General features: G+C 37.0%; 1 protein-coding gene across 7 annotated transcripts in view; it reads left to right on the top strand.

The window, feature by feature from the left end:
• Positions 1-22,423, top strand: part of MKLN1 (muskelin 1) — a 335,011-nt gene extending 312,588 nt beyond the window's left edge. For all 7 annotated transcript variants that reach the window (XM_045855614.1, XM_045855612.1, XM_045855615.1 and 4 more), the window contains 3 exons: positions 844-946; positions 7,664-7,718; positions 17,137-22,423. In XM_045855614.1, coding sequence (XP_045711570.1) covers positions 844-946; positions 7,664-7,718; positions 17,137-17,258 — 280 coding nt within the window. In that variant the 3' untranslated portion in view covers positions 17,259-22,423. The remainder of the gene's footprint in view (positions 1-843; positions 947-7,663; positions 7,719-17,136) is intronic.
• Positions 22,424-24,286: the final 1,863 nt, after the last annotated feature.

Raw genomic sequence — 24,286 nt, 5'->3', positions numbered from 1 at the left:
TCACTTTTTTTTTTTTTAAACATCTGTTGGTGATTTTTAAAACATTTTTTTAAAGATTTTATTTATTTTTAGAGGGGGGGAGAGAGAGAGAGAGAGAGAGAGAGAGAGAGAGAGAGAGAGACATCAATGTGCGGTTGCTGGGGGTCATGGCCTGCAACCCAGGCATGTACCCTGACTGGGAATCGAACCTGCGACACTTTGGTTTGCAGCCTGCACTCAATCCACTGAGCTATGCCAGCCAGGGCTCTCTACTTGTTTTTTCTAAAACATATTTGGCTTTTTGCAGTTTATGTAAAATATTCATCATATTCACTGTATTTTGTCATTGATTTTATCTTAGCTTATAGGGTTTTTTTTCTATTTTATTTATTTTCAGAGAGAGGGGAAGGGAAGGAGAAACAGAAGAGCAACATTGATGTGTGAGAGAGACACTGATCAGTTGCTTCTCACACTTACTCAACTTGGGGCCTGGCCCACAACCCAGGCATGTGCCCCGACTGAGAATCAAACCAGTGACCTTTCAGTTTACAGGCCGGCACCCAGTCCACTGAGCCATACCAGCCAGGGCTATCTTAGCTTATGGTTTTAAGAGGAGGTTAGGAAGTGCTCTTGCCAGTCTCCAGGAACATACCTGCCTATGACCACCTGGCATTACCATTACATCTCAGAGACTCCATATCTGTACTGTGTACATGGCACTCTTCTTATTTCTGGATTCCCAAAAGCCATTTTTTTTTTAGATTCACACTAACTCTTCATATATAGTGTTCCACTTCAGTTCTGAAAGACATTTCTGATGTTTTCTTATAACTCCAGACAATTATTCTTGTTTACATTTTCTAGGTTTGAAGAAAAGGCCCAAATGGATCCTCTTAGTGCACTGAAATACTTACAAAACGATCTTTATATAACTGTGGATCATTCAGACCCAGAAGAGACAAAAGAGGTAAAGGTGGTAATAAACTTAAGAAATTGAGCTCTTAAAAAAAAGTCTTTCCATCTTATATTTGCTGATTTTGCTCTTAGATGTTTAAAGGAAAAATATAACACTAATAATATTAAAAGTGGCGCAGAGCAGATGAAATAGAAATTGAATAGGCTTATTTTCATGTGATATAACATGCAAGTCACACACACAGAAAAAACCCCTTGATCCATTTAGAACAGGAATCTCAGATATAAAGTTCTGGGTTTTTAAAAAGATTCTATGTATTTGTTTATTTGTTTGTTTGTTTATTGAGAGAGGGGAAAGGAGGGAGAAAGAGGGAGAGAAACATCAACGTGTGGTTGCCTCTCATGTGGCCCCCACTGGGGACCTGGCCCACAACCCAAGCATGTGCCCTGAACTGGAAATCGTACCAGCGACCCTTTGGTTTGCAACCCGCGCTCAGTCTGCTGAGCTACACCAGCCAGGGTCAGATATAAAGTTTTAACGTAGACATTAGTTTTGTGCATTGGGAAGGAAATAGAAATTTTTACTCTCATAGTCGCATGCTTCTTATACTCAGGGATTACAAAATGGTTCAATATAAACTTTTTTGTTTATACTTTAAGAAAAGAAAGAAAACTCCCTTTTTCTGTAGGAGAAAGAGAGGCTGGTGGGAGTAGAATCCTTGCTGCCTTGATATTTAGTTGTATAAATGTTGTAGCAGGATAGTTTGACTATAGGCTACTAACTTTACTCATCAGTAGTCGCTAAGTTTGAGAAATTAGCAGATCATTACTTTTCAGTTTTTTTGTTACATAATATGGACTAGAGCAGAAGACTTAATATTATTGTTTATGTGACTATACCTGCAACAAATTTCATGGTTTTATAGCCTGTTCTTTTACTTACTTCTGAGATTCCTTTTGTCACTTTTTCCTTTTGCCACCTGTCCTTATTCATAGTTCATCTAGCAGCATCTGCACCATAATCCACTTACAGAATTGGTACTGATTACATGTAGTTCTGTTCCTTACAACTGTTTCCCTGTTAGCCGTTGCTTTGCTTTGGCTTTGTAACAGCAACATCAAGCAGTGCTTTTCTCTGTTTAGCATTGACACAGGTTTCAGATTTAATATCGAATCACTTTTAGGAACCAGGTTCCTTGTACTTTCAAGCAGTAAAGCCTGAATGTCCTTGGCACCAAAACAAAGAAATACTCTTTCATAGTTGCCTGCTGTGAAAATAAGTCCTGTTCTCCTGCTTGGTATTGGTTATACCCTTCACTGGGTGAGGAATCATCAGGACACACTTTAGAACCCCCTTGAAGGGACACAGTTACTTATTTTTCCTTGAGTCTTCGGTCAGTTCATGGAACTATTTGAAATAGGGGCAGTTATCATCACAGTTTTGTCAATTAGCAGAATATATTTGATTTCATTGTTATAGTTTATAACTGAACATAGAGGCCACTAATGTTCATTTTGTTAGACCATGCATTTGAAAGTTAGTGTGAAATGGTTATAACCTGGAAACATTAATTTTTCTCTTATTTCTTAAAACCAAACCAAAACAAAATATTGCCAAGGAAATAATTTCAGCTGTTTGAGCTACAAGTAGGCCAAAGAAAACAGACAGTTTGTTCTTAATGCTAAGCTAATGGGAAAAACCAGGACAGGGAGGTATCTCAAGTTCAAACAGAGCAATTTTTAAACATTTTAGTGGTGGGTTTCTCTTTGTCTCCTTTCCTTAATAGTCTCAAATGTTGATTTTGTATGCCACAGACTTTTCATTCTATTTCTTAAAAGTTTTATCCATAAGGATTTGTTAGCTTGTTTTTGTTCTCAGGGTATGTTTTACAAAATCTTCTCTATATTAAATGAATATATCAGCAACTAAAAGTGGTTTTTAGAGTTTTTCTTTTTTTTAGGGGGTGGTTATCATCATGGTGGTGATCAGTGTCCTCCCTGTTACTGGGGAAATAAATGATGGTGGACTAACATTATATACCAAATAATTGTTCTTGGCTTTTGTCTGGTCTCCAGACCATTGCTGCTAAATTAATGATGAGTTTCTAGTAAACCTTACGAAAATGACATTTTTTCCTAGGAAAGGCCCAAGAAAAATATGCCTAAATCAACTCTACCATTTTCAGAGAGATTTCTATATAGAGAAGGAACAAGAAAAACAAGTTTTCAACTAATATTGCACATTGTATATTAAAGACACTTCTGCTGAGCTTCCAGAGTACTGGTGTCATTCATTTAACAGATGTGTATTGAGTCCCTACAGTATGCTAGGCATCTTTTAGGTACAGAGGAATAATAAAAGGTGAAGGGAGATCAGAATGATATTGAATGAGAAATGGGAAGTTGATTATTTTCTGATATTAACTAGAAATATTATTAGAAATAAAAATCATATAGATAAGAAAGAAAGAAAGAAAGAAAGAAAGAAAGAAAGAAAGAAAGAAAGAAAGAAAGAAAGAAAAAGAAAGAAAGAGTTTTATTAAATAGAATGATTATAATAGTCCTCATTTAGGAATGACATTTTTCACAAAGACTTGAAGGACATGACCTAAGACGATAACTTGGAGATGGTTGTTAGCTAGAACAAGGCTGAATGCATTCTGGATTTGTTTAGAACAGCAAGGAGGCCATTGTGGCTGAAGAAGAGGTGAAATGGGTAAGAGTAGTCAGAAGTGAGGTCAGAATCCTGACTGGTGGGCCTTAGCGGGTGGTGTGTCATCCTGCTAACTGAAAGGTTGCTGGTTTGATTCCCGATCAGGGCACATGCCTCGGTTTCGAGCCAGGTCTCTGGGTTGGGGGCATGTGAGAGGAAACAGTTCAATGTTTCTTTCCCTCTTTTTTCTCCCTCCCTTCCTCTCTCTAAAAATAAATGATTTTTTTTTTAATGGAGTCAGAGAGGTAGGAGTGGAGATTGAAGATCAGATTGTGAATGATTTAGTTAGCTGGGACTTTGACTTTTGCTCCAAGTGAATGAGGAGCTAGTTCAGGGTATTGTGCAGAGAAATGACATGATCTGCTTCATGTTTTGATTAGATCACTCTCACTACTGTAATGAGAATAGACTAAAGAAGGAGAGTGAGGATTCAAGCAGAAAGACCCAAAAGGGAGATTGTAGAAAACTAAGAAAGGGATTATTGTAGCTCAGACCTGAGTAGTGGTAGAAATAGTGAGAAGTGAAATAGATTGGATTCTCAATATATTTAAAGGTAGAACTAACAGAATTTTATGATGGATTGAACTTAAGGTTTGAAAGAAATGACTCCAAGGTTTTTGACCCGACTGAATGGAGTTATCAACCAAATGAAAATGGTCTGGATAGAGCTGGTTTGTGGTGGTGGGTGGGAAATCCTGATTGGGATCAGGAGTTTAAAGTTGGATATCTTTAGCCGAGATGTCTATGAAACAGCCAACTTGAGATATTGAAGTGAGAGTTGGATAGTCAGGTCTGAGTTTGGAAGAAGTCTGGATTTATTCAGATTGAGTAATATCACCTGATACCTGAACCCTCAAATAAGTAGAAGAAAGGTAATTAGTGAAATAGGAACAATAGAAAAGATTTAAAAAGCAAAAAGTTGGTTCTTTGAAAAGGTGAATAAAGTTGGTAAACCCCTGGTTAAGACTTACCAAAAAAAGGTGAAAAATTACCAGCATCACAAATGAAAATGGGAAATCATTACAGAGTCTACATATATTAAAAGGTAATAAGGAAATATTGTGAATAATTTTGTCAACAAATTCAACTTAATGAAATGGGCAGATTCCTTAAAAGACACAACTTACTAAAGCAGATACAAGAAGAATTAGAAAAATCTTAAATAACTTCATGTCAATTAAAGAGGTTGAATTTGTAATTAAAAACTTTCTAACTGAAAACTCTGCACCTCAGTGGCTATATCAGTAAATTCTGTCAACCATTTAAGTTACAAAAATACCAGTGCTACACAGACTCTCAGAAACCAGAGGAAGAGAGAACACTTTCTAAATTCTTTTATGAAACAGCTGCACTCTGATATTAAAGCCTGACAAAGATATTACAAGCAGAGAAAATAACAAACGAATACCCCTCATAAATATAGATGCAAAATTCTTTTTTAAAAATATTTACTCATTTATTTGTTTAGAGGTGAAGGGAGGAAGGAAAAGGAGAGAAACATTGATTGGTTGCCTGTCGCCCATGCCCCTACCAGGGGACCAAACACACATCCTAGGCATGTGCCCTGACTGCAAATGGAGCCCACAACCTTTTGCTCTGCGGGTCAACACCGAACCAACTGAGCCACACCGGTCAGGGAAATGCAGAATTCTTAATAACATTTTGCTACTTAAATCCAGCAAAATATAAAAACGTTAAGGCACAGAGGCCAGGTGGGGTTTTAGCCTAGGAATAAAGGTTGGTTTCACATTTGAAAATCAGTCATTCACTACATTGACAGAGTGAAAGAGAAAAACCGTATGTCATCTCAGTAAGTGAAGAAAGGGGCACTTGACAACATTTAAAATCCACTCAGGATAAAAATTCTTAGCAAACTAGAAATAAAAAAAAACAACTTTCTAAATCTCATAAAGGGCATCTATAAAAAATATGTCAACAGACATCCTCTATTTACCATGTAAGAAAAACAAATAAACATCATAGATTAGAAAGAAAGAAGTAAAATTGTTTGCAGGTGACATTATTGTATATATAGAAAACCCCATGTAGTCTACAAACAATACACTAAGTGAATTTAGCAGAGTTACAGAATTCAAGTTCGGTAGGAAAAGAAAAACATTTACTTTTAAGTTAGTAATGAACAGTTAGAAGATGAATTTAAAAATCTGTTTATATTAATATCAGAAAATAATCAAATGTGTAGTAATAAGTCTATTGTAAGGAATTAAATAAGCAGAGAGATATATCGCATGTATGGCTTGAAAGACTAAAAATTAAGATGCCCATTCTCCCCATATTAGTTTTTAATTTAATTCAGACCTTAACAGTATGCCCGGAAGTTTGGGTTTAGTTGTTGAAAGAGACAAACTGATTCTAAAATTTATATGGAAATGCAAAAGTCCCACACTAGCCAACACAACCTTGAAAAAGAAAAAGCATAAGGCCTCATACTATCTGATTTCAGAACTCTGTATAAAGTCGCAGTAGTCAGGACATTGTGGTAAACAAGTAGGTCAGTGGAACAGAGTACAGTTCAGAAATAGACCCACATCTATGGAGTCAATTTTTTTTTTTTTTTTTGGACCAGGGTACCTACGTCCACTGGGGAAGGGAAAATCTTTTTAACAAATGGTGCTGATATCTCAACCCCTATCTCATACTGCACACACAAGAAATTAAGATGGTTTATGGGTCTAAATATGAAACCCAAAACAGTAAAACTTCAAGAAGAAAACAGATTTTCTTCACAACCTTGGGATAGGCAAATATATCTTGGACATGACACAAAGGAACTAATCATCAAAGAAGAAACTTGATAAATTGGACTTCAGTAAAATTAAGATTTCATTAAGACATTATTTAAAAATAGGCGAGCCACAGACTAAACAATATTTGCACTACATATCTCTGCCAGAGGACTGATACCTAAGCATGTATAAAGAACTTCTGTTGTACATATGGGGTGGGCTAAAGTAGGTTTACAGTTGTGAGTATGTGAAACAGTTTATTCTTATATCATTATTATGTATATTACAAATGTAAACCTATTTTTGTCCACCCCTGTGTATTTAACTCTTCCTTTCATCCCGTTTTCCTCACTCTTGCTTAGATCATTACTTTTGGAATATTTGTCCAATTTCTGACCTTCAAAGGATTATTAATCAGGACTTAACATATATTCATGTGGTTGATAATTGAAATTTTGAAGGCAGAAGCAAAGGTTTATCATACATCCTGAGGAATCAGGTATCAGCTGCTCAAGCCTTGCAAATTGCCAAGCGACTCCATTGAGACTCTACTCACTGACCTCCTCTTTCCTTTATCTTGCCTGTTTTGTACTGTACTCATTCCAAATAAATATAAATAGTTCTCCTACAGTTTTACCAATTTGTTAAATGACCAGTGTTGCAGTAGTATTTTTTCTTATTTGTTTTGTCATTGTTCAGTTACAGTATCTGTTTTAAACTAACTGACTGGCTAGCCTGGGAATCTAATTAACACTTATGTTATTTCAGTGTAGAAAAAGGCCTTTGAGCCTTTTTGAGCCTTTGAACCTAACAATGTAATCATATGTGATCATGGAATCCCAGTCTAACTTGAAATTTATGAATGCCCTATACATCATAATCATGCTGTTTTCCTCAGAGTTTGGTTTACACAGCAGAGACAAGTGTTTTATAATACATGTATCTATTTTTGAAATGAGAATACATATACTGAGTTCAGTAACTGTCCAGGACACCAATCTATCCATATGTGAGACTCCCAGATGAGTAATTTTCTTCTTTATTTTAGATGAATAGTTGTTTGTTAACAAACACATATTTTAATAAATTTTTAAAATAATTCCAAGACTTGTTCCAGTATTTTGGAAAAGATGAGCAGTCCAACAGAAAAGTCAGCATATTCCTTAATCTAAATGTGTTATTCTTGCTACTATTTGGTAAATAGGCTTAAGTGCAGAGACATACAGTGGCTAATAAATGGTCAAAATTAGAGAAGTTATTTTCCTCTAATGTGCTTAGCCAGTTAATTTGCTCTGTTTTTCTTTTACAGTTTCAGCTGCTCGCTTCAGCTCTATTCAAATCTGGCTCAGATTTTACAGCTCTAGGTAAGTATTCCAGTGTAGTTTATTCAGCCAGATGCGCTAGCATTTGGGAGGCTGGGTTTTGGTGCCTTTTAAATGAAACTTCAGATGAGATATTCTTCTAAACAGTGGAGTAAGTTGCAAGGTAGAATGCAGAATTTCTGATAACTTGCTACAAGGTTATTTCCCAAGCATTAGTCACCAGCTCATACATCTGTTTGTTTTTCCTGTTACACCAGTTGCTTCATCATTATGCAAACAGATGACAATAGAACATGATTAAAATGAATTAACTTGTATAGCATTGTTTTAAAATGCAAACTGTATTACTGATGTACTTAATATAAGATAACACTTGTTGGTTGAATAATTTTTCCTCCAATTTTGTTCTTTGTGGAGTGGTACGGTGTCACCAGATCAGCACTGGGGTAAGCAATGAAATAAATCTTCTGGGAACAGAGAAAATGAATTATCTCTTTCCTGAATATGGGAATTTTTATGTGCCGGTTATCCTAGTTCAAGACAAATTGTACTTGAAATTCAAGTGTTTCTTAAAGAAACAGACTGATGTTTCTTAAACATCGGTGTTCATTTAGGAGTACTCTCATTAAGTATTAATGAATTATTAGAGTTTACTACACTGTAATAAAGTGGGGTATTTGTAGAAGTTCCAGGACCCAGAGCTTTAATCAGGTAAATTTTCAAGGATCTTTTTGTTAGAGTAAGTGACTATTATAGCATCACTTTTTAACAAGGTAGTAGTCTTTTGCACTATGGGAATTTTCAGCTTTTCTCTTACCATTATAGGATGTGGTCACACGGTGAATGCCTATTAATCCAATTTGATGACAGTGCTGTTACTATGTGCCTTAGAGTTGAGTAGCAGTATTGAAGTTTTCTAGTATAAATACTACTCTTTATCTCTGAAATAAAATAACACTTGGGGTATCAGTTTAATTTCATTATTCTTTTTCCTTTTGTCTCTTAAAAGTGAACCATACCTCAAAGAGAAAAAACACCATATGTAATTGTGGTGTTTTTCACTGGGATGGGAAATATTCCTTGAGGTCTTGCCCTGTCTTTTTCCATAACGACTAATTAAGTCTTCTCTACTGGTCAAGGCGACTGCAGTGTGGAGTCCTGTTTCTAGGACATGTAGGCTTCGGCACAGCAATGCTGAGCAGACTCCTGCTGTAAAGCATGACTCCAACAGGCTCTTCTAAAAATTTAGACAGTTGTTTGCAACTATCCCATACAGTGGAATACATAATGGTTTAAAACAAAATGTTTTCAAGCTGTTAGAAATCTCAACCCTGTGATGGACAATCTAAATATAAACATCACTTTAGAAAGGTCATACCCTTTTGAGTTTTACCATTTGAAACAGATTCAGTGATAACATGAGTTGAGAGCCTGGCACATGGGTATGTTCTTTAAGTGAATATGTGCCTTGTCATGTATGGAAACCACAGCCCGGAGCCGTTATTTTTACTTGTTGGTGGGCAGCACTGACGTGTCTCTGACTGACTCACAGTTCGCCTTAGAACAAGAGTTTCTTGGCAGTCGTCTAAATATGGTAGGCTGTCAGCGCTTATTTTACCTTTAGCTTAACTCCTTTCTTCTGTCTCTGCCTTGTTCACTGCCAGCTAATATATTTTGTCAGGAACAGTTTGTTTTACTTGGATTTCAAACAAACCTCAGGTGCACTGAGAACAGTACAAACACAATAGGAAAAATAACAAAAAGGGAAAATCCCTGTGGGGTTTTGTTTCATACATTGTCTGAAGGGAGGCAGTATGTTTAACAGTTAAGAGATGGGAACATAGTCCAGTGGTTCAGAGTTAGAATCTAGGTGTAGATATCAGCTCTGTCGCATGCTAATTTTAAATCAACCTTGAGGTCCTGGCTGGTGTAGCTCAGTGGATTGAGCGAGGGCTGCGAACCAAAGGGTCGCCAGTTCAATTCCCAGTCTAGGGCACATGCCTGGGTTGCAGGCCAGGTCCCCAGTGGGGGCCATGTGAGAGGCAACCACACACTGATGTGTCTCTCCCTCTCTTTCTCCCTTCCTTCCTCTCTCTCTAAAAAAAAATTAAAAATTAAATATAAATCAACCTTGAGCAAGTCACCTTTTTAATCATTAATTTCTTCATCTATAAAATGGAGATAGAGTACTTATCTCAAGTTGTTGGGGGAATTAAGTGAAATAATTATAGAAAACAGCAAAATAAAACACTTAATTAGTAAGTGACCCATTAAGGGCACTATCATTAACTCCCTTAAAAATACTGTTTTTGTATCATTGGTGAATTTAGATGAGGAGCAAATTCACATTGTATGCTAATTTTAATAAGGAGAAGCCTCATGTATTATAAATAAGAAGTACTGTGCATAAAAATTTATGAGCACAAGGACCTTTTATAAGTTTCATGCCTGTCTAGAGTTCCTGCTTCTTTTTCTTAATTCATTTTCTGTCAGATTGTTTTACCTTTACTCCACATAGGGTTGAAATTAAATGAGTTATTTCTCTTTTTTTAAGATTTTATTTATTTTTAGAGAGGGAAGGGAGGGAGATAGAGAGAGAGAGAGAAACATCAATGTGTGGTTGCTGGGGTCATGGCCTGCAACCCAGGCATGTACCCTGACTGGGAATCCAACCTGCGACACTTTTCTTCGCAGCTCACACTCAATCCACAGAGCTATGCCAGCCAGGGTAAATGAGTTATTTCTTGTATAGATGTATACATCATTAATGTATAGATAAACTGAATATTTCATTTTTTAAATTCTCTAAGAAAAAATTTGCCTCAGCCTAACTTTTTGACTCCTTTCGGAATTAATCCAATTTATCTTTACTTCTTAGAATTAAATCAAAGTATTTGTTATATATTTTTAATATGTTTTATTGATAATGCTATTCCAGTTGTCCCATCTTTTTCTCCCCTTTATTCCCCTCCACTCTGCGTCACCCCCTCACACCATCATTCTCCCACCTTAGTTCATGTCCATGGTTCATACATGTAAGTTCTTTGTCTTCTCCATTTCCCATACTATTCTTAACCTCCACCCATCCATTTTCTACCTACCATTTATGCTTCTTATTCCCTGTACCTTTTCCCCCATTTTCCCCTCTCTTCCTCCCTGCTGATAATCCTCCATGTGACCTCTATTTCTGTGAATCAGTTCCTGTTCTAGCTATTTGCTTAGTTTGTTTTTGTTTTTGTTTCTGGGTTTTTTTTTTAGGTTCAGTTGTTGATAATGGTGAGTTTGTTGTCATTTTACTGTTCGTATTTTTGATCATCTTCTTTTTCTTAGATAAGTCCCTTTGACATTTCATATGATAAGGGCTTGGTGATGATGAACTCCTTGAACTTTACCTTATCTAGGAAGCATTTTATCTGCCCTTCTATTCTAAATGACAGCTCTGCTGGGTAGAGTAATCTTGGATGTAGGTTCCTTCCTTTGTCAACTTTGAATACTTCTTTCCAGCCACTTCTTGGTGGTAAGATTTCTTTAGAGAAATCCACTAATTCTCTTTTAGGGAGAAGAGTTGTAGGTAACTCTTTTGTAGGTAACTCTTTTGTAGGTAACTATCTTTCCTCTTGGCATTTTTAAGATTCTGTCCTTATCTTTAATGTTGGGTAATGTATTTAATTATGATGTGCCTTGGTATATGCTTCCTTAGGTCCAACTTCTTTGGGACTCTCTGAGCTTCCTGGACTTCTTGGAAGTCTACTTCCTTTGCCAGATTAGGGAAGTTCTCCTTCATTATGTTCTCAAATACTTTATAAATTTCTTGCTCTTCTTCTCCTCGTGGTGCCCCTATGATTTGGATGTTGGAACACTTAAAGTTGTCCTGGAGGTTCCTAAGCCTCCCCGCACTTTTTTGAATTCTTGTTTCTTCATTTTGTTCTGGTTGAATGCTTATTTTTTCCTTCTGTTCCAAACTGTTGATTTGAGTCCTGGTTTCCTTCTCTTCATTTTGATTCCTTGTACATTTTCCTTTATCTCAGTTTTCATAGCCTTCATTTTTTCCTCTTATTTTGCAACTATACTCAACCATTTCTGTGAGCATCCTGATTACCAAAGTTTTGAACTCTACATGAATAGGTTGGCTATCTCTTCATCACTTGGTTCTATTTTTTTTCTGGAGCTTTGATCTTTTCTTTCATTTGGGCCATATTTTTTTTTGTCTTGGTGCACCTGTTACATAGTAAGGGGCAGGGCCTTAGGTATTTGCCAGGGTGGGGCAAATACATCTCTGTGTTGTGATGCTGTATGTGGGGGAGGGGTCCGAGAGGGAGCAGTACCGCTTGGTCAGCGCTCTACTGCCTTTCAGTCACTTCCCCCACTTCCCACAAGCAAATTAGGCCCTTCTGGTGCTGATTCCAGTGTGAGTGGGTTTGTGTATGTTCTAGGACCCTGTGGGTCTCTCCAATGAACTCTCCTGTGAGGCTGGGAGTTTCTTCTGCCACTGCCACAACCCCCACAGGTTTGTACAGTCGGAGGCTTTGAGGCTTTATTTCCCTGCACTGGAACCCTGGGTTGTGCAGTCTGTCTTGCTCCCCAGTTGTTTCTCCTGGTTTATCTGCACGCAAATGTGGGACTGCCCAGTCTACTAACTACCCCCTCACCCGCCCCAGTGCCCCCCCCACTCCTTGCTGGGACTCCTCTCCACCCTGGCTACCTCTCTCCATCCCTCCTACCTGTCTGAATGAATGTTTCTTCTTTAACTCATTGGTTGTTGGACTTTCATACTGTTTGATTTTCTGGCAGTTCTGGTTACTTTTTGTTTTTAAATGTGTTATTGTCCTTCTTTTGGTTGTATGAGGAGGCGAAATGTATCTACCTACACCACCATCTTGGCCGGAAGTTCTTTCAAAGTATTTGTTAATGTTATATATAATTTAAAGGATTAGAAAGATAATGATTTATAAGTTGCTGGCATTGTCTTAGTTTTGAAAAAAATAACTTCTACAAACCTTTAGTTTAGAGGTTCTGATGGCTGTGGGCCCTTTTAAGCTTGAACTCTCAAATATTTTGCTAGTTTTAAGAGCAGTGTCTTGTTATCAGAAAGTATACTTTTGATCAGTTAAGCATATTTTCAGCAAGGTATGTTTCAAATACGACAAATCTGGTCTATAGAACATACCGCCTTTTTTGGTCTTCATACTTCTCTTTAAAGAGAAGTTTAATATCCAAATATGACATGTAAGTATGAATTCAGATAAATATTTAAAACATTTTCTACTTCAAGTAGTGTTTTTTGGCACTGTGTGACATTTGTAAATAGGGTACCTTAAAAATTTCACAGAATTCACTATGTCCTTTTAGCATACCAAATATAGATTTCAGCAAGATATTTTCTTCAATCTCCTGTCAGTAACTCACATGTTTAGAGATGCTTTTTTCTATAATAATATGTTTATTATTAGGAATAGGAAGAATAAGTAAAGAAACTTGTATCCAGGAGAAAATGAGAATTTTTGCTAATACTACTACTTTACCATAAATTGGAAAAGCTCCGTAGTTCTGTGTACTATGTTAACTTAAAAATGTATTCCTAATAGGTTACTTTCTTTTTAGAGCAGTCATTGTCTTCAGTCATGGTTCTAGTGATAAAGTGATAGCTAATATTTATTGAGCACTTACTATGGGGCCAGGTATTATTCTAAGTACTTCACATGTCATAACTCCTTTAATCTCCACAGTAACCTTGTGAAGTAGCTACTGTTACGATCCCCTTTTATATATGAAGAAACTGGGGCATAGAGAGGCTAAAATAACTTGTCTAGGGTTGGTGGTAGTGAGTGGCAAAACCAGGATTCAAACCTTAGTTTGGGTTTATAGCTCATTCCCTAAACCACTAACTATACTACCTTTCATTGAGCTTCACCTGTTTTCACTACTCTGTTCAGTTTCTCATTTCATTTTATGGTGAAAATTAACTGAGAGAAACAGTAGTTAGGATGGAGCATGAGATTTAGAATCAGTATAACCTTTTTTCGTCCCAACTCTGACATTTACGTAGTCATGTTGCTGAGTTTTCCTAGTGTCCTGCCCCTCTTTAATGTATTTTTTTAAAAAATTGACTGCAGATAAAACTTAAGATTCTCCTTGACCAATTTTCCTTAATCTCTCTCCGCATTCCTCATGTGCATCCATTCATAGCTGACAGATCTTTACACAAACACAACCATATACACAGACGTAGAGATACAGTTGGTTCTCGTTGTTTGCTGTGGTTACATTCTGTAGCATCATCGGGAGCACTGAATTAATGAATACTCAACCATTCCTCCTCCAGGACAGAGTTATGTTCCTATAAGCCTCTGGGCACAACATTTTCATCAGCCTATCAATATGTAACCTTGCATTATGTGTGTTTCTGTTTAAAAATACCTTATTTCTATATTTATATTGTTGATTCATTAACATGGAACTCATAACCAATGACATCATAAACTCATTTTTATATAAAGCTTACTTAACACACAAGTTTTTTCCATAAGGCACATCATGGCCTTCTTGCACTTAGGAACATAAGATAGCACTTTAGCACTACACGTAGAGGCCATTGTAAGCAGTGAAATCACCAAAAAAGGCACAAGAGTGCAAAAAACATGGCACTGATAGACTTTATACCATGAGAGCTAAAACAAGAAGGCAGAGCATCACCTAATTTGACCTCAGCTGAGAGCATGTACATGTGGTAACTCAAATTTTCGTGCTCTGAGCATGTCTGTGAGGTGCCACAAGTATTGACTGTGGGATTACAAATACATTTTAGTGAGGCAAATGCTCAAATATGGAATCTGTGAGTAATGAGGATTGACTGTACAAGGTCTGTCCAGAAGGTATCCAGCCATGTAATATGAAAAATAGAGACATTCATTAAAGATAAAAGATACAAGAAACATTGTACATAGGACAATGATGCCTCAGTCCTTTTCAAATTAGGCACCTTGGGACCTCACACAGTTCTCCCAATCACCATCAGCTACCCCGTCATATTTTCTGAATCTCACCAATGATCTGAAATCTCTTCCCTTTCAAAGGTGATTTTAGTTTTGGGAAAAGCCAGAAGTTGCAGGGGGCTAAATCTGGGCTGTAGGGGGGCTGAGTCACCTGGATGATTTGACACTTCACCAAAAAACTCCATATAAGATGTGATGTGTGAGCAGGTACATTGTCATGATGAAACTTCCAGTCACCAGTTGCCCATAGCTGTGGCCTTATGGATCATCCATATTGTTTCTGTGGAGGAACGTTCAACTTTAATGCAAAGTCTGGTGCAGATCCCTTGCTGTACTCGCTCAGTCATTTTGAATATGATGGCCACACAGTACACATGCTCACTTAATGGCAACTGTTGCCCCCACTGACTAGTACTGTGAAATTGTCATTGTTCATGCATATGCATTCCAGTTCACTCTCCTTGGCTGCCAGGTTACATCAGTGTCAGGCAAACCATTCTCATTATATTAACAGTGGTTGGACCTTTTCTGGACAGGCTTCATATGTATGCATGTGCACACTCACATAGATGTATAGTTTTGTGTGTTCTGGTTTCATTATATAATGTAAAATATGTATTCTGCATTGTAAATTTAAAATTTCATGATGTGGCTTGGAGATGTTTGCATGAAACTGCACTAGATCTATTGTATTCTCATTAAGTGATATGTAGTATTCCATCATAGGGCTCTACCATAATTTAACAGTTCATCTAATGATAGTACAAATTTCAATTTCCTTGTTGGTATCGGGTGAAGAAAAGTAAAAGATATTCTTTTGAGGATTAAATGAATTTAGCACATTACTTACAACTGAGTAAGCACTCAGTGAATATTAGTTAATAAAAATAAATAAATGGGCTTTGGAGTCAGATAGACATAGGTTCACATTCTATATTCTTCCTTTACCAGCTGTGGGACCTTATTAAATTACTGAGTTTCTCTCAGCTTTCCCATCTGAAAGGGGAATTTATAGTAACTGTTTCATTATTTTTTGTTTATTTTTTTAAAGGTTTTATTTATTTATATTTATTTTTAGAGAGGGAAGGGAGGGAGATAGAGAGAGAGAGAGAGAAACATCAATGTGCGGTTGCTGGGGGTTATGGCCTGCAACCCAGGAATGTACCCTGGCTGGGAATCGAACCTGGGACACTTTGGTTCCCAGCCCGGGCTCAATCCACTGAGCTACACCAGCCAGGTTTTGTTTATTTTTTATGACAACTAAATGCAGTCATAACTAAAGTACCTAGCACACAGTAGGAACTCTAGTGTTTCCTTCCTTCCTAAATTATTTGATATCATGAAAATGATACTACTTCAATAGAATACTATCACAGAATCAATACCTTCTGTTAAGAATAAGACATACCACAACATTTTCACAAATAAAGAAAACAAGAGGAAAACTTGGAAGAAAATACAAAGGGAAACAAACCTGTATATCAAATTAGTAGTAGTATTACCACACAGTGGGGGTTGAAATTAAACCTTTTTTTGTACAGCGCTTAGACTATATACTCTCAGATGTAATCTAAAAACAAGAGGAAAGAACCTTGAGTTTTTGGTGGTAGTGATAATGGGTATAGTAATTCTAAGCCATGTTTTGTATGTATTTTAGGCTGAGGAAATGAGTAAATATGATGTTGCTGGGAGTTGGTTTCCTTAGTGAAAGAAGGGAGACATAAATATGGAATGGGATAAGGAAAAGAATCCTGTGAGGTTCCTAAAAATTTGGAATTAGCAATAAAAACATGATTCTGTTAAAAAAAAAGCTGTATGTAATGTGTATAGATACATGTATAGACCTGAAAACAACACTGCCCTTGGTAATTAGCACACCTGGTCTTGGTTTCTAGATATGATTCACCACTAAAAGGAATTAGGGCTCTTGGAAAAATAGCTGACTCCAGAGCTGTGAAGATGAGCTTGGTTATCAGAAAATAAGGAAGTACTCAGATTTAGTAGGGATGTTTCAAAAAAACAGGAACTCAAAAGAGCTCTTACTGGCCAAACCTAGGACCATATCAGTACTAAAATGAGCAATGACAGTAATGGATATAACACTGAACAAGAAAAGGATCCATGAATGCATACTAATACAAACAAAAAATGGAGGGAGGGTCAGAAGCATGAAAAAGAAAAGGAGTGAAATGTCCTCAGTAGACTAGAAAAGGAAAACGCTTGCAAGGAAAAGAGAAGTCCATTTAGTTCCTGAAGTGCCAGTAGTTTGGCTAGGTTCTTTTCACACAAGTGCATTTTAAAGCGCTGCCAAGTAGTCAGAACTCGGATCAGGACCCGTGTCTTTGGTTTTAAAGCCTGTTTGAGTCTTGGTTTTTCCATTATATATTGCTGCTTTTCTCCAGTCTTTTCTGTTACATGTTGAGTTTTAAACACAATTGATGAATGTCTTTGTATCTCTCCTTCACCAGGCTTTTCGGATGTGGATCACACCTATGCTCAGAGAACTCAGCTCTTTGACACCTTGGTAAATTTCTTTCCTGACAGTATGACTCCTCCTAAAGGCAACTTGGTAGACCTCATCACACTGTAACTGAAGAGTCACTGGCCGGAAAGGAGAACAGAAGTCTGCTTTCAGTATTCTGGATTTCAACTCTCTTGACCGACACTTAGGCTGCAGTGATTGAGGACTGCACCAGAATTTTGAAGGGACCGTTACCATCACAAGTTCTAACCCTCTTTCGTCATACCTGACCTCAACCCCATTCTCCTCATCCCATTCCTCAATTAGGTTAATAATAAAGTGAAATTGGTGTACTTTCCATTTAAATATATATATTTTTTACTTTAACTTTTAAGAATTAATGAGTATAAAAATAATAATCAGGTAGTTTACCCTTTCCTGATTTTTATTTCATTTTTATAAAATTAGGGCAAGTAAGCACTATTAACAGACTCAGTGCTGCAAGAATTGGGATTTTGTTGTTTGGCCTTTCTTCTTCCCATTTCACTTTACCTTGCATCACACAACTGCTTACACGTGGTGTCACTTGTTTACCTCTTCACTTCATTCTTAATAGTATGTAGTTCTGTATGGCAATTGATGTATGTTAAAGTGATAAATATGTGTCTCTGTTGACTAGAGTCTTGTATTACATTAAGCAATAGGAGAAACAGAAGGCTCAAATTTACGCTCCTTGTCATGGAACTGAAAAATGAAATCCAAGATTGGTCCAAGCACGTATCTGAGATTGGCATATAGTATTTCTATAATGGATATTATAATAGCTTTGAGTCACAGAAACCTTAAACTGAGAACTGAGTATAGTGTAGAACCTTTAAGAGCTATTATAAAAGTTACCAGCAGGAGGATTCTGGGAGTGATTGATATGTGTATTGATATCTTTGTAGTAATTTTGAAAGAAAATGACTTTTCCCTCTGGTAGAGCTGTGCAGAACCAAGCCTTCTGTTACTTTCTTGTGCTATCAATTTGTAGCATTTTCATTTGGGAGGGTGGGTTTCCAGAACTCTGCTTTTGTTAATTTCCACATATACTGGCTCCCTACATCTCCTTCTGCCTACTGATATTTTAAATAATGGTGTATAGTTGTCCAAATGAATACAGCTGACAGGCATTTCATTAAGCACATGGACCAGGCTTTTTTAAAGGAGGAAAAAGAAAAATAATGGTGCAAATACTTTTTCATTAAAACTAAAAAAAAAAAAAAAAAGGAAAAAAAGGCAAATGGGTTTTTCCGCTTTTTTGTGGGGTGGTGGAGCTGTATATTATTCCATGAGGTGCTATGGAATATAGTATGGGAAACCTACACCTGGCCAGTGCTTATATTCACTCAAAAAGTGTTCTGTGTTCAACTGATACCACCATGCTTAAAGCATACTATGTATAATGAATGTCCATCAGTCCAGTGGCTCTTAAAAGTGAATGACTTGATGGAATTCAGTATGACCCTGAGTAGCAAGATAGGTGTCACCAAAGAAAGAAGAAATTGACTTGCACTTTTGAAAAGTCTCATGTATGGGAATGAGACCTTGTGATCCATCTTCAGTCTGTATTGCGTAGTTTTACTACTTTCAGGGAAGGGCAGAAATATATTTTTCCTAGTTCTAGACTTGAGTCTTGGGCTCCTTAGCTTCCAAGCTTTCCAAAGCATTCAGTGATTTATTAAACAATTACATCTGTACCTTACTTGTGAAAATAGAATGTATCATTTAGTAGATACCAAATTGTGTAGCTACAGAATAACCGACTTTTTACAGGTGAGCACATAGGATGTACTTACATACTTGTGCAGTTTCATAAAGTGACTCCCCTGAGTGACAGAGCAGAACATAAAATATTAATGCACTAATATGGTAGCCAATTGAATCTTGTTTTGTGAAAATAAGTACAAATCAAAGAATTAATGGGGAAGAACTTGTGTTTCTAAATTTAAAACCTCAAGCTTTGCTCTCTGTGAATTCTGGCACTTTAAACACATTAACCAAATGAAATTCTGCTGCCCTCCACCATTTATTTTTGTAGGGCTTTGTCATTTTTTTCATTTATTTAGACTCCACGTTTGGAGGAAACTTGGTTCCTGAACTCACTGATTTTTTGTTGTTCTTGTTCTTATTTTCCCTTGACAGTAGTAGTAGTAGTGTGTGTGTGTGTATGTTTTACATATGCTTGTTTTAGTTTTTTCTCTTATTACTTTATTAGATGTGGAACTTTTCCTCTTCATTTCTGAATTTTTCTTTCACTAACATACTTAAATGGGGTGGAAACATAGCTAACTATTCAGTGCTGCTTAAGAGATGATACGGAGGTGATTATTGACTAGGCGAGTCAGAATTCGTACCGTGAAGCTTGCACTGCTGGTAATGACTGTAGCAGAACACGGGGCTTCATTCTGCCGATGCCCAGCACCGACACACCACTCACATTGCTCAGCCCCGGCTTGAAACTTACCTGGAGACTGAACGAGGAGCTCCATTTGTGTCCAGGAATTCCAGCAGCATGTTTAATTTAAATCATCTTAATTTGGTATTTAGATACATTGTTTAGATAGGCAAGTAGCTAAGTTTTACTATTTTAAAAATCTATTATTTTATCTCAGATTGAAACACCTGGCTTGTGCTAGTTAGTTGGATACAGTTTGCTCAGTTTCATTATCCCTTGCTTCAACTTCATTTCCATTTTGTTCCCCTGCCCCCAGTGGAATATATTATTCTATAATATATTATTATAATAAACAAATATTTTATTAAAACTAGAAGTAAACTAGATCTCTAACATCGTCAATTCTTGTACTTCATGAGAAATTACCTGATTTACCAGGGACTTGTAAAATTGATTTGCATTTTGTGGAATGACACAGACCTGTGGACAGCTTGATTAATTCAACTGTATTGATTTCTTATTCAAGCAAAGGAATTTAGACTGCACTAAAGCTGAGAGTATTAACCTTTAGCAAGATCATCTTTTTAAACCAGGTTTTCATTTACACTAAAACTGGCCTATCCATGTCTAGTAAGTAAAACTGATAGAGACCATTAGAAAGTTAATTTTGGCTTGCCGGGCTTAGAGCTCAGCGACTTGTTTAAGATTGTAAACTCTTCTTGGGTGAAATGTGTGTATTGAATAAAAGTGTTTGCCAGCTTATCCTTCCAGTGGACCTTTTCACATCTGCCTTAAAAATGCTATTTAGAACAGTTTCAACTAATAAAGTTTTAAAATTTAACCTATATCATTTAATCATTTATTGAGAGTTGGAAAATGATGCTTAATTGATGAAAAAGCACTTAGAAAGGAATATGTTCCTGATTTTATTCTCCAAATTATACTAGTTTCATGGTAATAACATGAGAAGTTACTCTGTAATTATTCTTACCACCATATGAAATTCACTGGGTAATTGTGGGTCATTGCTTATTTCCTGAGAGAATGTGTTAACTCTTCATCTGGTGAAGGCTGCAAAGCAGTTGAGAACTGTGATTTGCAGTGATTTCTCTAGGAGCCAGGAAATCTTTAGGATGAGTACTCTAAACAGTCATCTAGCAATAAAAAACACAGCTTCCACAACCCTTCGCAAACACCCATGTTCATCTGCAGTGTCATGATTTTGCAGAAATTCTCACCGGAATTTTCACTAATGTTTTAAATTCTTGAAATAGCCTTGATCTGGGATGCGCAGGCTTCCTCGGGAAAGGTTTATAGTTATTGGAGAAGCGTATCAGAGGGTCTGCATGTGACAAGACTCGTAGGTAAGGTCTTCGGGCTCTTTCACTCCAGCATCCTCGTATTCCATATTAGGTGCCATCTTTTGTGATGTTTGACTGTGGCCTATTATGCTGAAATGACTTGGCTTCCTTAAACATCCAGTCCATTTGGTATGTCATCTGAAGGTGGGTTGTCCAGGTGTGCGGGAACAATCGGGAGCCGACTAGATCAGCTGAATGACATCACCATTGTTGGTTTTGGGGGGAAGGACCCATTGCAGTTTATGGAATTCTCCACCAAATCCTCTCTTTATTTTTCTCAAAAAGTGCTGTCTTAAAGCTTTTATTTATACATAATTTTAACCTTCATTCCCTCCTACCCACCAAATGCTGTGAATTGTGTTTTTATTACTTTTCTGACTGGCTTCTTGGCCGTTACAGCCCTAGACTCTCTTGGTGTTTGGTGGCATTGCCTACAAGTGATACGCGGCTTGAGGAAAAAAAGGTCAAAATCATTCTGAAGCATCATCCTCTTTTATCCTTGTTTATGGCAACAGAATAGTGAAGTTAATACTTGTACATTGTTAAAGAATTAATAACATTTACATACCGGTCTAAAAATGCTGGTCATTTTCATTTGGAGCCTAGTAATATGGTTGTGACAGTTTTAGTGGAGCAGGCCCCTGTTCCTGGCACTAGGGATATAGTCATAAAGTTATCAATAAGGGACAAGTTTCATGCAGAGCTTATGGGGTTCTGTAATCACCGGAATTTCCATTTGCCTGTTTTGTCTTTTTTTTTTTTTTTGCCTTTTCACCCCTGCTCCCAACTCCTCCAAGTAGCACTGATTTTCTGCTGAAGTTGAAATTTGTGTTAAGAATTGATTTTTAATTTCTAACACAATTGAGCATAGCTTTGATGGCCACAAAATGATTGGTATTTGTTTATTCTTAAGCAAAAATAATGCAGGCTTATAAATGTCTCTTCCCCTCAACAATGCGTATTTAGCTCAAATTCCAAATGACTAAATCTTATTCCTAGTCATAGCCAATGAAAAAATCCTTGGACAGTAGGTCCTGTAGCCCTTAAAGGAATCATTAGGGGTTATAGTAAATCAGATTTTCTAGTGGTGCAGAGAGAGATGCCCCTGTGGGAAACCTACCTCTGTGTGTCTTTTTCTGTTAGGTGGAACTACAGTGACCGATCTCGAACTAGGAGTCCCAGTTCAAAGCTTAAAAACACCAGAATCAAGGGGTATTCAGTTCAGTTTATCTTTCACGTTAGAGTCATTATTTGGAAATAAAGTTTGCAAATATATGTTCATGTCCTCAAGCACTGCCTGGCTTGGTTTAAAACAATGTTATGTGGATGTTACCTGAGAACTATAGATAGGGTCAACAACAAAACTTTGGGGGCGGGGCACATATTTAGTAGGGAAATAGACCATTTGTAAGATACCACTTATAGTTGTGAAATAATTTGTCTTTTTGTCTGTTCACATCATCTCAATGAACTATTAAACATTTGTGTGCAGTGTCCTCTTGTGCTTGTCTGTGCCGCTTTCGCCTGAAGACACAGCCTCAGGAACAAAGCTAGAGAGGAGAGGCGGGGTCTGCTAGAAAAGGAAGAGGGAACTTTTTCTCCCAGATTTGGAGGTCCCCAAATCTAAATGATAAAGAAAGCTCTTCTTTTCTGACCCTAAATTAATTTTACTAATGCACTCTGGGAAGAAGGCTTAAAACAAAATGGATCAAAGCTCAGTTATTCTGAATAGTCTTTGGAAAGCAGCATTTCTCGGTTAGTTTCTTTTCTCATCTCCCAAAAAGCTGTTAGAGATCTTAAAACAGAAAACACAGTGTAATGGGTCCTAGATCTTAAACCGGGTGAGCAGTTTCTCTTGTACAGCTAGTTCCTGGATAAGGATCCAGGGGGAAAGCGCTCAGTGAACCATTCTAACATGTAGTCGTAGGCTCCTGCGGGACTTGCTTTTCCTCCAGTTGAAGCTCTCCCTGCAGCACAGCTCTGCACCATCTGGGGCACTGGCTTTCACAGCAGTTAGGTCGGGGGTTCGAGCTGCCTGCCACGTGGGTACTGGCCTGAGGAGACGGTCATTCTTCCGTTTCATTCAGCGCTTAATGAATGACAAGTGAATCAGCAGGAAGGAAAAACAGTGTTGATAACTAAACAGGCCTGTGTGCATGATTAAAGAGTTGCTCAAGCAGCCAATTTTGAGCTTTATTTCTCCTTCGTTAACAAATCTCAAGAAAGTCTTTGTTCAGTTTAGCTAGTGTCATTTGGTTGGTGTTTGTTTTCTACTCCTTCAAAGTAGAAAAAAAATTGTCATTTCATGCTTAACTTATAACCCATACAGAATTGTTTCTATGTTTTAAAATAAATTAATTGTACATAATCCCAAAGGTCTCTGTTTATTCTGCTCGGCCAAGAAATACCTCAGTTCTGGGCTTGGCATTAGAAATATTTAATAACTTTGATTTATTCTTTAGGTTGCCTCCACATCTGTAAAGTGATTCAATTAGAGAAGGTACCCAGAATAAGTCCAGTTCCATTGCAGCTGACAGGGTCTTAATGAGTTCATTCTGCAACAAAAGAGAGGAGAGGATCTTACGCCATCCCATGGTTGCAAATGCCCACCCAGTGTATTGCCTTGTAGTTGTCTTTACCTTCTTGAGACGAAAGGGCGGGGAGGACTGAGGACGGAGCTGCACAGCTTTATGTTTTTTTCAGTTGCTTAATTAAAGAAGTTCTACGGTACTTCCACCTTTTAAAGGCTTTGCTTAATTTTACACACACATATTAGCTATGCTTGTGAAAGTCCTGAATACAAAGTTACAAGACATGCTAAAGAAGTTGTCTACCCAACCCCAAATTTGATAGTACGGTATCAAAGTCCAAAAGTGTAAATATGAGTAGTCTGTGGGGCAGATAATGTATTTTAAAAAGTCATGGATGTGGTCTCCTTTATAATTTTTTTTCCTCCTTTCCCAGAAATATTACTTTGGTGACTGACTAGTTATAAACTGTGTTCTCCCTCAATTGTAAACCACCCATTTGGAGGAATAAAAGTGGACTGATTTTCTTAAACATTACATGTAGCCTGGCCAAAAGATGCTGTGATTGTGTTATTTTGTAAGCCAGCTTGCTTTTTTGACTTGTGCAGAATATCTTGAAATGTATAAATTAGATAGTATAGCGTTAATTTTCCTTTATTTCTTTAGTTCAATTTAGAAATTGCAAAATGTGACATTTTTTATGAGCAGATTCCTTTATGGCTACACACACAGCTGACCCTTGAACAATACAGTTGACCTTTGAAATGTACGGGTCTACTTATCTGTAGATTTTTTCCAACAAATACTGTAAATATATTTTTATTATTTTAA

Source organism: Phyllostomus hastatus, unplaced genomic scaffold (assembly GCF_019186645.2).
Source record: "Phyllostomus hastatus isolate PE091 unplaced genomic scaffold, TTU_PhHast_1.1 phas_scaffold_114, whole genome shotgun sequence".
Classification (NCBI taxonomy): Eukaryota; Metazoa; Chordata; class Mammalia; order Chiroptera; family Phyllostomidae; genus Phyllostomus; species Phyllostomus hastatus.
This window is presented reverse-complemented; position numbering and strand designations above follow the sequence as displayed.